At 51.8% G+C, this 14,457-nt stretch overlaps 3 protein-coding genes across 3 annotated transcripts; all 3 read right to left on the reverse strand.

Moving 5' to 3' along the window:
* Positions 1 to 8,944: 8,944 nt before the first annotated feature.
* LOC110114136 (dirigent protein 10-like) lies at positions 8,945 to 9,385 on the reverse strand. Its single transcript, XM_020846906.1, has one exon. The coding sequence runs from the start codon at positions 9,383 to 9,385 to the stop codon at positions 8,945 to 8,947; it is 441 nt and encodes a 146-aa protein (XP_020702565.1).
* A 161-nt stretch (positions 9,386 to 9,546) lies between these two features.
* Positions 9,547 to 10,701, reverse strand: LOC110114135. The gene has a single exon (XM_020846905.1). The coding sequence runs from the start codon at positions 10,699 to 10,701 to the stop codon at positions 9,547 to 9,549; it is 1,155 nt and encodes a 384-aa protein (XP_020702564.1).
* A 1,685-nt stretch (positions 10,702 to 12,386) lies between these two features.
* On the reverse strand, positions 12,387 to 13,622 carry LOC110114134. Its single transcript, XM_020846904.1, has one exon. It carries the CDS (start codon positions 13,620 to 13,622, stop codon positions 12,387 to 12,389), a length of 1,236 nt encoding a protein of 411 aa, XP_020702563.1.
* Between the last annotated feature and the right edge of the window lie 835 nt (positions 13,623 to 14,457).

Genomic DNA, 14,457 nt, shown 5'->3' on the forward strand with positions numbered 1-14,457 from the left:
TCTGTACCCAAATTCATCTCAATATCTCCACTGCTCGACGGCGCCTGGTTGGAGAAATTTTTTGGGCAATCCTCCATGCCCTGGTCCATGTCTTCTGTCAAAGCCATACTCCCGTCCGCCTGCTCCAGAGTATGCGCATCCAGAGCACCTAGCGCCGCACCCCTCCGGGCAGCAGCCGCAGCTTCCGCATTGGCCGCCTGCATCACCCGTTCCATGGCCTGCTCGAATTCCAAGGCTGCTTCATTCACCTCAAAGGTTGGATTGACCTTGAGCTGGATCTCAGCATCCCGCTCCTCCAGGTTACTCCCAGCCCCACCCCGGTTGCCATCCCGACTAGCTCTAGTCGGTGCCGTCCCCATACGCGTGGCCACAAGACCACCCGAGGCCGAGTCTCTAGCAGATTTGTTGCCCTTAGAGCCCCCGAAGAACTCTTCCCCCCCAGCCTTGCCACTCGCCGACCCTTTGCCCGCAGCTTTGCCCGAGCCAGCATTCCCGCCCTTTGCCGGAGAGCGCACCTCCACATACTTCATGCCGCCGCCGGAGCCAATGCCCGACCGTCGCCTGTCTCTACTGCCGCCACCCGAACCGTCTCCACCACCACTCCCGCCGGAGCGGGGAGTAGACCGCCTGTCTCCCCCCGCCATGCCCAGAGCTTCTCACACTAGAAAATACTCTAGAGAGAGAAAGGAGTGGAAAGAAATGAAGAACCCCCTAAAGTTTTTGGGTTCCTTGAAAGTTGCATATAGCATTAATAGAGCAAAAGGAAAATACAAGGAGCTAGACCATATCACTCTCGGCCTTCAACAAATCAACAAAGGTTGAAGGAACCGAGTTACAAGAAACATCATTCCAAATAAAGCTCCCAAAAACAGCAAGACTAGCACAATAATTAGTCGGCCGGTTACTTAGACGGGGAATAAACTGGAAAATGACTTGCCTAAAGTGCACCATAGCTTGGTTAATGGCAGCCCAATGGGCTGATTGATACACCATTGCTCCATCGGTGGCATATGGAAAGCCTTTGGAATTTGGGAGATAACCGTCGCAGAAATCACCTTAGGAGTGCCAAATTGTCTGCCGTGCTTCTTAGCATTACGGGCCCGCCAAGATTGGTAAACCGCATAGCAATAGAGTTTCCCAGGGAGAGGGTTAGAGCCGGCAAGAATCCTCAAAGAATCCTTAACCTCATCGAAAGAATCGAATAAGGGGAGAACCATGCCCCATTCGGCCAGACATCCAAGAATACTTCTCAGGTGACTGCAATGGGCCGTAACATGATCAGTTGTTTCCTCCATATTGCACCCCCAAGGGCAGAGATCAGTATCTGAAAGGTTTCGGCGATATAGCCAAGCATTGGTTGGAATCGCATCCCTAAAAATCCACCATGAAAACAAGTTCTCACGCGGATGGAGTTTAAGTTTTTTGAGCCAGTTAAAATAATACTCCCCAACAGGGAAGGATGCCAAGTATGCCATAGCCGCCACCGTGGCGCCGCGGCTCGAACGAATCAGCTCAGGGATGTCCCTCCCAGCATCAGCATTAGTGGCCACCTCAAGGACCCGCGTGGCCAGATCACCACCAAAGTGCAGCAAGACCTTGTCCCGATCCCACTCCAAATTATTGTCAAGAAGTTCAGAAACTTTTCCAGCAGTAGGAGCGACAGAGTTAAGAAGCGTGGGCCATTGATCAAGCCAGCGGTCCAGAATCCAGACATCCTCAAAAATGTCCACCATCTGTCCGTTCCCAATACGCCACCGAATTATGGGGCGTAAAGCAACAACACCCTCATGAACTGCCTTCCAAGTGATTGAGGTATTTCTGCCAGTGGGCATAATCCACGGATCCTCACCATACTTGGCGCGAAGAATGTGGTTCAGAAGAACCGTAGGCTACCGAATGAAGTCCCAAGCCAGTCTAGCCCGAAGAGGAGCGCGCCAAGCCAATGTCGAATGGAATCCCAACCCGCCATGAGAATGAGGCCTACAAATCTCGCTCCACGCCACATAGTGAAGCCCCCGTCTGTTATTATCCTTGTGCCAGAGAAAGTGTCTTCCAATTTTGTCCACCGATGCCAGGACTCCCCGTGGCACATCCGAGAGAGTCATACAGTAAAGGGGGATGGCCAGCAAAGCAGCACAGATCAAGGTGGCCCGACCAGCCAGGGAAAGGTGTCTTTTACCCCACACATTCACTTTATTAGTAGCACTCATAAGAACCCGATCAAAGTCAGGGGCAGTAAGTTTGCGGAGCGCAAGAGGCAGGCCAAGGTACTTAAGGGAGGAAACCATCCGGAACCCCAGCACTTTAGCAAGCCGGCGGCTTTTCCACCTCGGGCAGCATTTGTTAAACAAAACAGCGGATTTGGCATTGTTAATACGCTGACCCGTCCACATGCAATAGTCTCCCAGGATTTCCAGAATATTGGTAGTATTTGCCCGGGTGGCCCCAGCAAAAATAAGAATGTCATCGGCATAGAGGAGGTGTGAGACCCGCTCCCCTTTGGGATAATTTGCACTCCAAGGTTCTCCCCTCTTTGCCGAAATGCCTTGGTCAGCAACTCCGAGCAAAGAATAAATAGATATGGTGAGAGTGGGCAGCCTTGGCGGAAGCCACTATTGGCGCCAATCCAATTAGAACGCGTCCCATTCAGCAGTAATGAGAAGCGAGGTTTAGTAATGCACTGAACAATCCAGCCGATGAACTTAGGTGAGAATCCCATAGCCTCCAGCACCCGATAAAGCGTATCCCAAGCCATATAGTCGTAAGCCTGCTCCATGTCCACCTTAGCAGCCAAGAGGCCAGCCAGAAGGGTGGAGTGTTGAAATTTGCACATAATCTCCTGAGCAAGGAGGCCATGATTGGAGATGGACCGCACCGGCACAAACGCACCCTGCTCCTCACCAATGAGACCGGCCAGCACCGGTTTGAGACCGGCGACAAGAACCTTGGCCACCACTTTGTAGAACATTTGGCAAAGGCTAATCGGCCGAAACTGCGCCTGAGCCTTTGCCGTGCTAGCCTTGGGAATGAGCACCACGAGAGTATCCTTCCAGCTCGCACACATGGAGCTAGTGATAAAGAAATCCTTCACTGCAGCACAAATGTCATTGCGAATAATAAACCAGTAGAACTTAAGAAAGGAAATCGTGATACCATCATTGCCCGGCGCCCGATTGTTGCTAATGCCAAAGACGGCCTTCCGGATCTCCTCATCCGAGATATCCTCCTCAAGAGCCCCCCGAGCCTGCTCCGAAATTCTGTCCGTCTCCAAGAAGCCGGGCCAGCGGGCATAGGAAGTATCACGCTCCCTCTATTTATCCGAGAAGAACTGCCAAAAGACATCATGAATAACTTGCGGGTCCTGGGATAGCACCCCCGCAGCAGTTTGGATTTCCTCAATCCTGTTACTACGACGACGAGTAGTTGCCGTCGCGTGGAAAAAGTGAGAGTTGGCATCTCCTTCCTCAATCCAGCGGATTTTAGCCCGTTGTCGCCACCAAGTCGCCAACCTAGCCAAGGTGGAGTGAAACTCCGAAACAGCAGACCGAAGCTCCGACTCCTGCTCCGAGGTGAGTCCGGTATCAGAGCAATCATCCCGCTGAAGAAGTTCAATTTTCTCCTCCAGCTCCTTGCGTCTAACTCCAAGGTCCCGAATTGTGTGCTTACTCCAAAAGTGAAGGGCCCGAAGAGTGCGAGAGCATTTTCTATTAACCACCTCCACCGGTGGGCCAGCATCCGAGCGTCCCCATGCCTTGGCAACAATCCTCCAAGATGCAGGAAAGTTAGTCCAAACATCTTCGAAACGAATCCATTTGTCACTAGGTTGCCGTAATCCGTTCTCCAACCGCAATAAGAGGGGGCAGTGGTCAGAGGCCAAACGATTTAAATGCTTTACCGAAGCAAAGGGTTCCACATTCAAACCTTCAGAATTAACGAGGATACGGTCTAGCCTAACCAAAATCCAGCTATTGCCCTCTTTGTTGTTAGACCACGTGTAAGAGGGACCAGTGAATCCCAAATCATGAAGATCAAGTTGACTAAGAGCATTCGACATATCCTGAGCACCAGTCGAAAACCGAAATCGCTTCCCACCCTTCTTCTCTCCCTGGGCAAGACAACAATTGAAATCCCCCCCAACAATAGTAGGGACATACGGGGTGATGATAGTGCCAAGGCACTCCCACAATTGCCGTCGGACATGGAGATCCTTGTTGCCATACACAAGTGCCACCTTCCATAGAACAAGAGAGGGCATAACAACCCGTACCACCACACATTGGTCCATAGCCAAATCAACCTCAACCTTGAGGAGGTCGCGTCTCCAGGCTAGTAGGAGTCCACCCGAGCGGCCATTAGCAGGATGGTGGAAAAAGTCCCACTCACGGCCAACAAGGCGGTCTACCTCCACCCTACTGATGCTCTCCACCTTAGTTTCAATCAACCCGACAAGGCCAACCTCGTTGGAAACAACGAGGTGTCGTAGGAAGTTGCCCGTGTTTTTTTTTTGGGCCCCCCTACAATTCCACATAATGATGTGGGTCATTGGACAACTATAGGGGAAGCGTCCCCGCCGCTCGTGCCACTCCCACTTTCCTTACGTCTCTTCCTAGGACCCACCTCAATAGGTCCAAGAGCCTGGAGTTCTTTGTCAAAATGGGCTTTAGATGCACCAAGTTTCGGCCTATCCTTGCCCACACCCACCGAGAACAAGGTTGGCTCTTTAACACCTAGCTTGCGCCAACTCGGTTTGAGGTTTTCTTTGCTGCTGTCCCTCAAAGGTTCACCAACCTCTTTGAAATTAACTTGTCTTGGCACATTTTCACCAAGAGGTTTTTTCTCAACTAAAGCTTGAGCTTTCTTCTGTTGCATAATTTTCTTCTTCCTTGGTGGCACAATATTCCACTCCCCAAAGAGTTTTTCATCATCAGATAATTCCGGTTTGTCTCCATCCACAAGAGGAGGTAATTTCCCTCCAGCAGTTGGGGTAGGCAGTTCATCACGGTCGGCCCGAACCATGACCGCAATGTTTGTAGAGTGGCACCCCCCTGGGGGCCCCCCCCCCCCCCCTCCACCGAAATAGATGGTGATGGCACCTCTTTAGGCTGTTCCCGCGGATTAGGCCGTACCCTGCTTGTGGACGCCACACTAGATCCGCCACTTTCCAATATGGCCTTCCCTTTCGATATCCCCGCAGGAGTACCCACCTGGCCAGCACCCCGTACATCCCCACGGGCAGGACAACTATCCTGTCGATGCCCAATACGCCCGCAACCAAAGCATGACATACCCAAGCCTTCATATTCTACCATTTGGTAGAACTTTCCCTTCCAGCCATTAATCCATGTGCCCGGCTGTAGTTTTTGTGCCAAATCCAGCCGCACACAAACACGTGCGTATTCCCGCCTACCATCTCCACCAGTTTGTGCATCAATCCACAAAGGGGTGCCAAAATGTGATGCAATCCGCATAAGATTGTACAAATCCCAATATTGCAGCAGTAATTGAGGTAGACGAATCCAAACCGGCGATGATAGTCCCGCCAAAGAGTTTGGCGAGAAAGATGGCGTCCACCTATCCAACCCGACTATATTGCCATTGAAAAACCAAGGCCCGCCGCAAAGCACCGCATCCCGTGCCTCCTCCGAGCTAAACCGACACACAAAACAGTCGGTACCAATAGTGGAAAGATGATAGTCTCCAAAATGGCTCCATTATCGCTTAATCACTCCACTAAGAACAAAATAGGGTAATTTTTTCCCAATAATTTTGCCTACCACGGCGTTATCCAGCGCGCAAATGCGTTGTTCCACAAGCTCCATCTGCAACTCCACCACACCGTCCGTCGAGAAGGTCCCTTGGGCAACTTCCTCCTCAATCCGGATGTGCTCCAGGTTTTTCCACACATTATTCCCATTAGTTTGTCCACTGTCCGGCGCCAATCCGCCAAAGACTTCCGGCCGTTCCCCCTTAGAAGCAAAACGGCAAACACCTTATGTGCGAGATTGCGGATTTCCGCCACCGCAGCCCTGTGAGAATTGCAGGTTCACGCCTAATCCAGGATTGCCATCTATATTTTCACCGGCAGCAGCTACCTCTATTCCCATATCAGTGTCCTCACAACACTTACCGCTCGGAACCACCACAGCAGCTAAAATCGGCTGTTGAGATTCTTCCGTGCGCACCGCAGAGCCAGTATTTTCTGGCTGGTTCGCCGCCTGGTGCCTTGCTGCACATCCAGACGCCAACTCCAGTACCGCAGCATACCTGGCCGCTGCCGCAGCTTCCGCACTGGCAACCTCCGCAACACGCCCCAGCGCCTGTTCAAACTCCATGGCAGCGCCGCAGTCCCCTTCCTCCGTGTCCATTTCCATGTGCATGTCCACCCGAGTCGCTCCCAGCAGGGCAGCCCCTTGCCCTATGGCCAAGTCTAAGCCTCCCTGCGTAATAGCCTGGCCAAGGCCATGCCCGTCCGCGGCCTTAGCACCCCGCGCCCCAGCAGCAACCTCCTCAGCCGAAAGCCTAGCTGCAGCCGCACTCTTGCTCTCCGACTTCCTCGATCCCGCCTTGGCCGGGGATTTCACCTCAACGCCTATGCGACCACCCTGCGCACCAAAACCCGACCTCCTCCGATCACTTCCCCCACCTTCCGCCGAACCATCACCACCGCCACCCCCGCCGGAGCGGGGAGGAGACCGCCTGTCTCCCCCCGCCATGCCCAGAGCTTCTCTCTCTAGGAACACTCTAGTGAGAGAATGGAGTGGTAAGAAATGAAGAACCTCCCAAAGTTTTTGGGTTTCGGGCCAAAGTTTTTGGGTTCCTTGAAAGTTGCATTTGCATTGATTAATAAAAGAGAAAGTACATAACAAGTATGGAAAAGCTATCTGCCTTCCCTAGGCAAAAAACAAAGGTGGGAAGGTCTAAAGCTATGAAGAAAACCATACAAGTATGATAGACAAAAAGGAAAGCAACTATCGCAAGGATAAGCCCCTTTGATTCACAAGGAGGCCCCCCCCCCCAATTACTTGCCCAAAAAATACTAAAAATGATCAGAGAACCACTCCAGCGGGGGGAGATACCTATAAAAAGTTTAAAACAGCCCGAAGGCTGAGAGATATCCCATTGCGCCAGACATAGTATGATCACCTTTAGCACCCAAGGGCAAGAATCAAAGAAGGGCCTCATTTATCCTCAAAGGGGACAAAGTCCCCGCCGATGTCATCTTGTAAATTCTTCCTCCTCTTGCGAGGAAGGGTGGCAATCGGTCCCAACCGTAGTAGATGCTTCTCCATGAAAGCCCTGGATGCCTTGTGTTGCCGTTTGGAGAGATCCACTGTCGTTGGTGTTTGATCTTGGCCCGATCTGGCTGCATTGAAGGAGACCCTCTGGTTCATAGTGGGAGACTTCCTCGGGTTGACAATCCTCTTAGAGATCTCCTCCATACGTTGTTGAGTGTTCTCGGGTGTAGGAGTGGCCTGGCTTGGTTCAGTCAACCCGTCCCTTCCCTTGGATGGAGCAGCTGTAGGTGCTTTGTTTTTGCCCCTCCTCTTGCGGGTGACTAAGTTCCAAGTGCCCAAAGAATCCTCATCATGTTCCTCACATCCCTGCAGGTCATTCCTAGTTGGTTGTTCGGTCCTTGCCGAGGGGCCCTGGATGGGCTGATCCTTTGGCACAGCATGGGTGGCCTGAGTTGCACGTCCACTGGATGGGGACGGTCCACTAGTATTTCCCAAATTTGGGCAGCTGCCTTTAGTATGCCCAAGGTAGCCGCAGTCGAAGCAAAAATTGGATAGGCATTCGTATTCAATTCTTTGAAAGAACTTCCCATGGATGCCATTAATCCAAACTCCCGGTATTAATTTTTGTTTGAGATTAATCCTTACACAAATCCGTGCAAAGGATGACTTCCCCCATGTGCTAGTATGAGAGTCCATCCAAAGAGGCTCACCAATCCCATTGGAAATGCGAGTAATGTTGTTGATATCCCAATAGATAAGTGGTAGCTGTGGCAATCGAATCCAAATCGGCGAGTGTAAGCCATGCAAAGAAGATGGAGAAAAGGTGGAGGTCCACTTATCCATTCCTATGATATTCCCGGCCACAATACACGGCCCACTTGAGAGTACCGCATCTCTCGCTTCGGTGCTTTTAAAAATGCAAATAAAGGTATTTGTTGCAACCGTAATGATCTCGAATTCTCCAAAATGGTACCATCTTCGCTTAAGCTCCTCGAGAAGAAACGAGAAAGAAATCCGACGACCCATGAGTTTCGCCACAATAGCCTTGTCTAACCGAGAAATGTTGTCCCGGACTGAGTCCCTCTCGGGTTCAATGCACAACCCATCCAATGCACTCCATTGCTCACGGCTAAGGCGATCAAGAGGAACATGCTGGACTTTGCTCCAAGCGAAAGGCCCCTTGGGCAAGTCATGCGGCGGCAGATTCCTGGCTTGCGGGGGCTGCGGCTTAGCCCAAGCAGCAACCTGGGAGGGAGGTGCATTTGCACAAGCACCTTATGTGCACTGTTCTGAAGTTATTTGCTCGGTGATGGCAGGACCAGCGGGATGTTCACCCTAGAACTAGCAGCAATGCCCTCCCTAGCAAGACAGTCCATATCCACCACATCCCTATGATCATCGGCATCACAATCGCTTGAGGGACTAACCTTGTCGTTAACAAGGTCAGCCCAGGCGGTGGTCTTCCGTCCGGATGGCAACACTGCCTCTGCAAGGGCCTTCAATTGAATAGCAACCCCATCCCCTTGATCATCGTTCATATCCGTTTGGGAGCCCGAAGCCTCCCCAGATTCCTCCATCTCGCTGGCCATACAGTCTTCATGCTCGGACTGCTCACGGTCTTTGTCTGCCATGCCGCAGCTGCTGGCACGTCGAGATCCCTCCCCCGAACTGCAGCTGCTATCATCCTTGTCCATGCCCTGGGGTTGAACCTAGGTAAGAGCACTAGTCAGGGCCGTCCCAAGCAGCGGCGACATCCCAATCGAGCTCATAATGAGCTCCCGCACAGCTGCAGGCTTCGCAATTGGAGAGTTGATGCCCGGTGAGAATTTCAATTGGGTGAATTTCATGGCCTGTTCTGCGCTCGCCAAGGCCTCACCGCTGCCATCTCCTAGCGCGGAGCTCGTCCCCGCCACATAGGCCCCCGCTGCCTTGCCGTTCGCATGCACCTGGCCCTTAGTCACCTGCAGCGCCTCCGTCGCACCAGCTGAGGACCCCGCAGCCAGCCTTGTGCCCGCTGCTCCAGCAGCGGCCTGCCTAGTGCCCACAGCGCCTCCTACAGCCATCCCAGCACCCGCACCAGCCGCAATGCTGCCAGCACCAACAAGCCCCCCATTTGGAGGAGGTGACCTAAGGCCACCCCCTCTAGCCATCCCAGAGCCTCTCTCTCTAAACCACTCTAGTGAGAGAAAGAAAATGGAACAAATGAAGAGCCCCCCCACCCCCCAAAGTTTTTGGGTTCCCAAAGTTTTTGGGTTCCTTGAAAGTTGCATATTGCATTAAAGAAAGTAAAGAAAAAGTACATAATAAAAGCCTAGGCTTGGTCACTATCACCCCTCAAAAGAGACAAAAAGGAGGGGGGTACATTTCTATCATCACAATCCTTCCACATAAAATTGCCAAAATAGGCATAATTAGCACAGAAGTTGGCCGGCCGATTACATTGACGAGGGACATTAGAGAACAACACCTGGCGAAAATCCAGCAGGAAGGAGAGGTCCGGCCCTTCAGTCCTCAGATGGAGCTTATTCAGGCGGTTGAAAGCCCCTTGGAGCCACTTAATCGCATTGCGGCAATCTCCCTCAATAATAATCCCATCAATATTGAACATCCAATCTTCAACAGCACCCCGGATAGCAATGGCCGCAAGAATTTCAGCCCTCGTAACATCCCATTGCTCCACCAGGCTCCCGACGGCAAGAAGCAGCTTGCCATCATGGTCCCGAGCCACAACACCCAGACCGGCCACAGAATTGGGACGGACCGAAGCATCAATGTTGAACTTTACCCACCCAGGGGGGGTGCACCAATGAGTGGAAGACGACATCCTAAAGGGCTGGAAGGTGCACCATTGCTCCCAGGCCGGCATCGCAAAACATCTCGGAAGCATGGCCAAGGCATTAGCCGCAAGCACCGAAGGCGTGCCAAACGCCTGCCCGTGCACTTTGTCGTTACGGGCCCGCCAAACTTGATAAACCACATAACAATAGAGTCTTCCAACACTCGCATTCATCTTGGCCGAGAGAGAAAGGCCATTCAACATATCCTCCCAATTCTGGAACATCGGCAAGGCAAAGCCCCACTTGGCAAGCACCTCATGGGTCGAAATGAGCATCCCGCAATGAGCAGTGAGGTGCAGCACCGTCTCCTCACAATTGCACCCCCACGGGCAGCTTGGGAGATCCACAAGCCCCCACCGGAAGAGCCAGGAATTGGTCGGGATGGCACCGCGGATGATACGCCACCAGAACATTTGTTCACGCGGATGCAGCCGGAATTTTTCGAACCACAGAAAATCAAACTCCAGCTGAAAGAACTTCTCCCTGTAAGCCAACGCCGAAATGGTGGTCCCGACTGGCAAGTTGATCAGCTCAGGGCAATCCTCCCCCTGCCCCACTCGGGTCGGAATGCCAAAGATATACTCAGCAAGTGCCGGGCCAAATAATGCAAAACACGCTCCCGTTGCCATACAAGGTTCTCATCCAGAAAGTCTCCCACCATACAGCCCTCAATGGTGTCCACAGCAATAAACGACGGCCAGCGAGCCAAGCTGCGGTTGGCAATCCAAATGTCTTCAAGAATGTCAATTTTGCTGCCGTCCCAAATTTTCCAACGGAGAATAGGGTGAAGTGCAGCCGCTCCCTCCTTAAGAACTTTCCAAGTAGTCGAAGCGCTACGCCCCTCAGTCGCACTCCAAAGATTTGTGCCGTACCTAGCCACAATGGTACGTCCGAGAAGCGACTCCCGGTCATGAATCACATTCCAGGCCAATCTAGCCCGTAGGGGGCCTTGCCAATTACCGGATCATGGAAGCCCAGCCCACCCACCGAAATTGGTCGGCAAAGTTCCGGCCAAGACACATAGTGCAAGCCCCGTTTGCCCGCATCCTTCTGCCACATGAATTATCTTGCCATTTCGCTCGATAGCATTGAGAGTTCCCGTCGGAATATTCGTATGCGTGATAAGATACATTGGGATAGTTAAAAGGGAAGACCGGATCAAAGTAGCCCGACCCGCCAGAGAGAGATGTCTTCGGCACCAGACGTTAATCTTATCCGAGACCGACCTTACAACCTTAAGAAAGTCAGACTTCATCATTTTCCACATAGTCAACTGCAGCCCAAGATATTCCAAAGAATGAACACGGCGGAAAGCAATATCCCTAGCAATCCTTCGCTGCTTCCAAAGGGGGCACTTTTTACTGAAAAGAATAGCGGATTTGGCACAATTTATCCAGGCACAATAGTCCTCAAAGATCTCCATGGTCCTCCGAGCATTAGTGCCACTAGCCGTGGCAAAAATGAGCACATCGTCAGCGTAAAGAAGGTGAGACACCAGCGGGGCGTTCTGGGCCACCTGAACCCCAAGAGTCTGACCGTGCTGAGCAAACGCCTTGGTTAGAAGCTCTGAGCATAAGATAAAGAGATATGGCGAAAGCGGACATCCTTGGCGGAAGCCACTAGCCCCATGAATCCATTCGGTCCTGCAACCGTTAATAAGCAATTGAAATTTATGAGAAGAAATGCACTGGGTTACCCATTTAGTGAAGGCCGCCGGGAAGCCCATCAAATCCATAACATGCTCCAGCGTGTCCAAGGCCATACAATCGTAGGCCTGCTCCATATCAACCTTCAAAGCCATCATCCCTGCCGCCTTGGTGGAGTACTGGAAGTTGCTTATGATCTCTTGCGCCAACAGGCCGTGGTTGGATATAGATCTCCTGGGCACGAACGCCCCTTGCTCTTCCCCAATGATACTAGCAAGCACCGGCTTCATCCGCTGAACAAGCACCTTTGCGACCACCTTATAAAAGGTTTGACAAAGGCTGATTGGCTGAAATTTAGTCGGGTTATCCGCATTCAAAACCTTAGGGATAAGGATGATGAGGGTCTCTTTCCACTGCCCATCCATCAAGTTGGAAGAAAAGAACTCCCGCACCGCCAAAAGAACTTCCGTTTTGATAATCTCCCAGTAAAACTTGAGGAAGGAAGCCGTGATGCCGTCATGCCCAGGCGCACGGTTGGATCCCATGGTGTGCACCGCATGCCACACCTCCTCATCCGTAACCGCAGCAGTGAGGGACGGAACTAAATGAGCCGTAATTTTCACAGCATTACCGAAATTAGGCCACCCCGTGAGACAGGCTTGTCGGTCTTACCATTTATCCCGAAAGAAAGTCATAAAAGTATCCAGGATTATCCATTGATCAGACACTGGCTGCTCGCAACTCGGTAAAGTGAGCACCACTCTGTTGTCCCGCCGCCGGCCCGAGGCGGCCAAGTGAAAAAAATGGGAGTTAGCATCTCCCTGCTCGATCCACCGGACCTTGGCACGCTGCCTCCACCAAATGGTTAATCTCGCCAACGTGTCATTCAACTCGCCAACACACCTCCGCAACTCATCCTCATGATCCTGGCTAAGCCCGCCAGGCGTGCAATCCATATTCTGCAGCTCAATGATCTGCCGCTCCAGCTCCATTTTTTGCCAATTTAAATTGAGTGCGCGCTGGCGGCTCCAGTGATACAAGGCACGCAACGTACGATGGCATTTATGATTGAGGATATCCGCAGGGGAGCCCACATCAATCTTCCGCCAATTTAGCCAAACAATTCGCCAAGACGCCGGATAGGTGATCCAGACGTCTTCAAACCAGATCCATCTCTCCGGAGCCGTGGTCCCCTTGGGCCTCAATGAGAAGAGCAATGGGGCATGATCCGAAGAAATCCACCCCATGTGACGCACCATCGCAAGCGGGGCCTTGCAAAGGCCCTCAGAGTTCATAAGGATCCGGTCAAGGCGCACCCAAATCCGGCTATTGCCCTCCTTATTATTACACCAAGTAAATTGGGGCCCCATGAAACCAAGATCATGGAGATCATTACAATTCATAAATTCGGTCATCTCAAGCACACCGGTAGTTGGGGTTACCCGTTTCCCTCCTTTCTTCTCCGATTGAGTGAGGAAGCAATTGAAGTCGCCGCCTACCAGAATTGGCTCCGCTGCATCACAGAAAGCCCCAATATTCTCCCAAATGCTTCTGCGACGGAGGTAATCCTTATTACCATAGACAACCGCGACCGCCCAGCACAGCCCGCCAGGAGGGGTTAATGAGCCAATGACAACCTGATCATCCACGAACCGTAGCTCAAACTTGATCAGATTCTTCCGCCACAACACAAGGATACCCCCAGATTTGCCAATCGCGGGGTAGTGAAAGAAGTCCCAACTGGTACCAATAATCCTATCGACCTCCGCACGGTCGAAATTATCCACCTTGGTCTCCACCAGGCCAATGAAGTGCACCTCATTGTCACCAACCAGGTGACGCAGGTAGTTGCTTGTGCACTTCTTACGGGCCCCCCTGCAATTCCAGAAGAGGGTCGTAGACATTAAGCACCTATAGGGTAAAGTTTTTGGGTTCCTTGAAATTTGCATATTGCATTAAGAAATAAAAGGAAAATACATGAAGCACAAATAAAAAGAGCCTACACTCTATCACTGTTCTCCCTTAAAAGCGAAACAAAAGAGGGAGGAACATTTCTATTGTCACAGTCAGTCCAAACAAAGTCACCGAACCGAGCCAAATGTGCGCAGTAGTCGGTCGGCCTGTTACTGGCCCGCGGAAAGTGGTGGAAAATCACTTGCTTGAAGTCCAAAAGAAAGCTCAGATCCGGGCCCGTGATCTGCCAGTGTTGGCTGCTCCTGTGGTTGAACATGCTCTGGAGCCATTTGATCGCCGGGAGACAATCTCCCTCAATAATAATACCGTCCATCTGCAGCATCCAATCACTAGTCGCATCCTTCACCAACTTAGCCGCAAGAATTTCAGCCTTGGTGACATCCCACTGCTCCACTTTCTTACCAACCGTAGCAATCAGCCGTCCATGTTCATCCCAAGCAACAACTCCCAAGCCCGCCACACCCGACGGCAAAACTGAGGCATCAACGTTGAACTTTATCCAACCAGGAGGGGGGGTGCACCAAAGTTTGTAAATAGGTAGTCCAAAGGATTGGGAAGTACACCATTGCTCCAAGATAGACATAGAATAAGTCCTCGGAAGCATAGACAGGGCATTGGCCGCAATAGCCGAGGGTGTGCAGCAAGATCAGCCATGAGTTTTGTCATTGCGAGCCCGCCACACTTGATAAACTGTGTAGCAGTAAAGTCTTCCAAAGCTGGAATTCTCATTAGCAGATAAGCAGAGCAACCGTACGAGATCGCACC

Source organism: Dendrobium catenatum, unplaced genomic scaffold, assembly GCF_001605985.2.
Source record: "Dendrobium catenatum unplaced genomic scaffold, ASM160598v2 fragScaff_scaffold_853, whole genome shotgun sequence".
Taxonomy (NCBI): domain Eukaryota; kingdom Viridiplantae; phylum Streptophyta; class Magnoliopsida; order Asparagales; family Orchidaceae; genus Dendrobium; species Dendrobium catenatum.

Coding starts and splice junctions, on each gene's coding strand:
- LOC110114136 (XM_020846906.1), bottom strand. CDS start 9,385: ATGGCTAGAGGGGGTGGCCTTAGGTCACCTCCTCCAAATGGGGGGCTT.
- LOC110114135 (XM_020846905.1), bottom strand. CDS start 10,701: ATGGCAACGGGAGCGTGTTTTGCATTATTTGGCCCGGCACTTGCTGAG.
- LOC110114134 (XM_020846904.1), bottom strand. CDS start 13,622: ATGTCTACGACCCTCTTCTGGAATTGCAGGGGGGCCCGTAAGAAGTGC.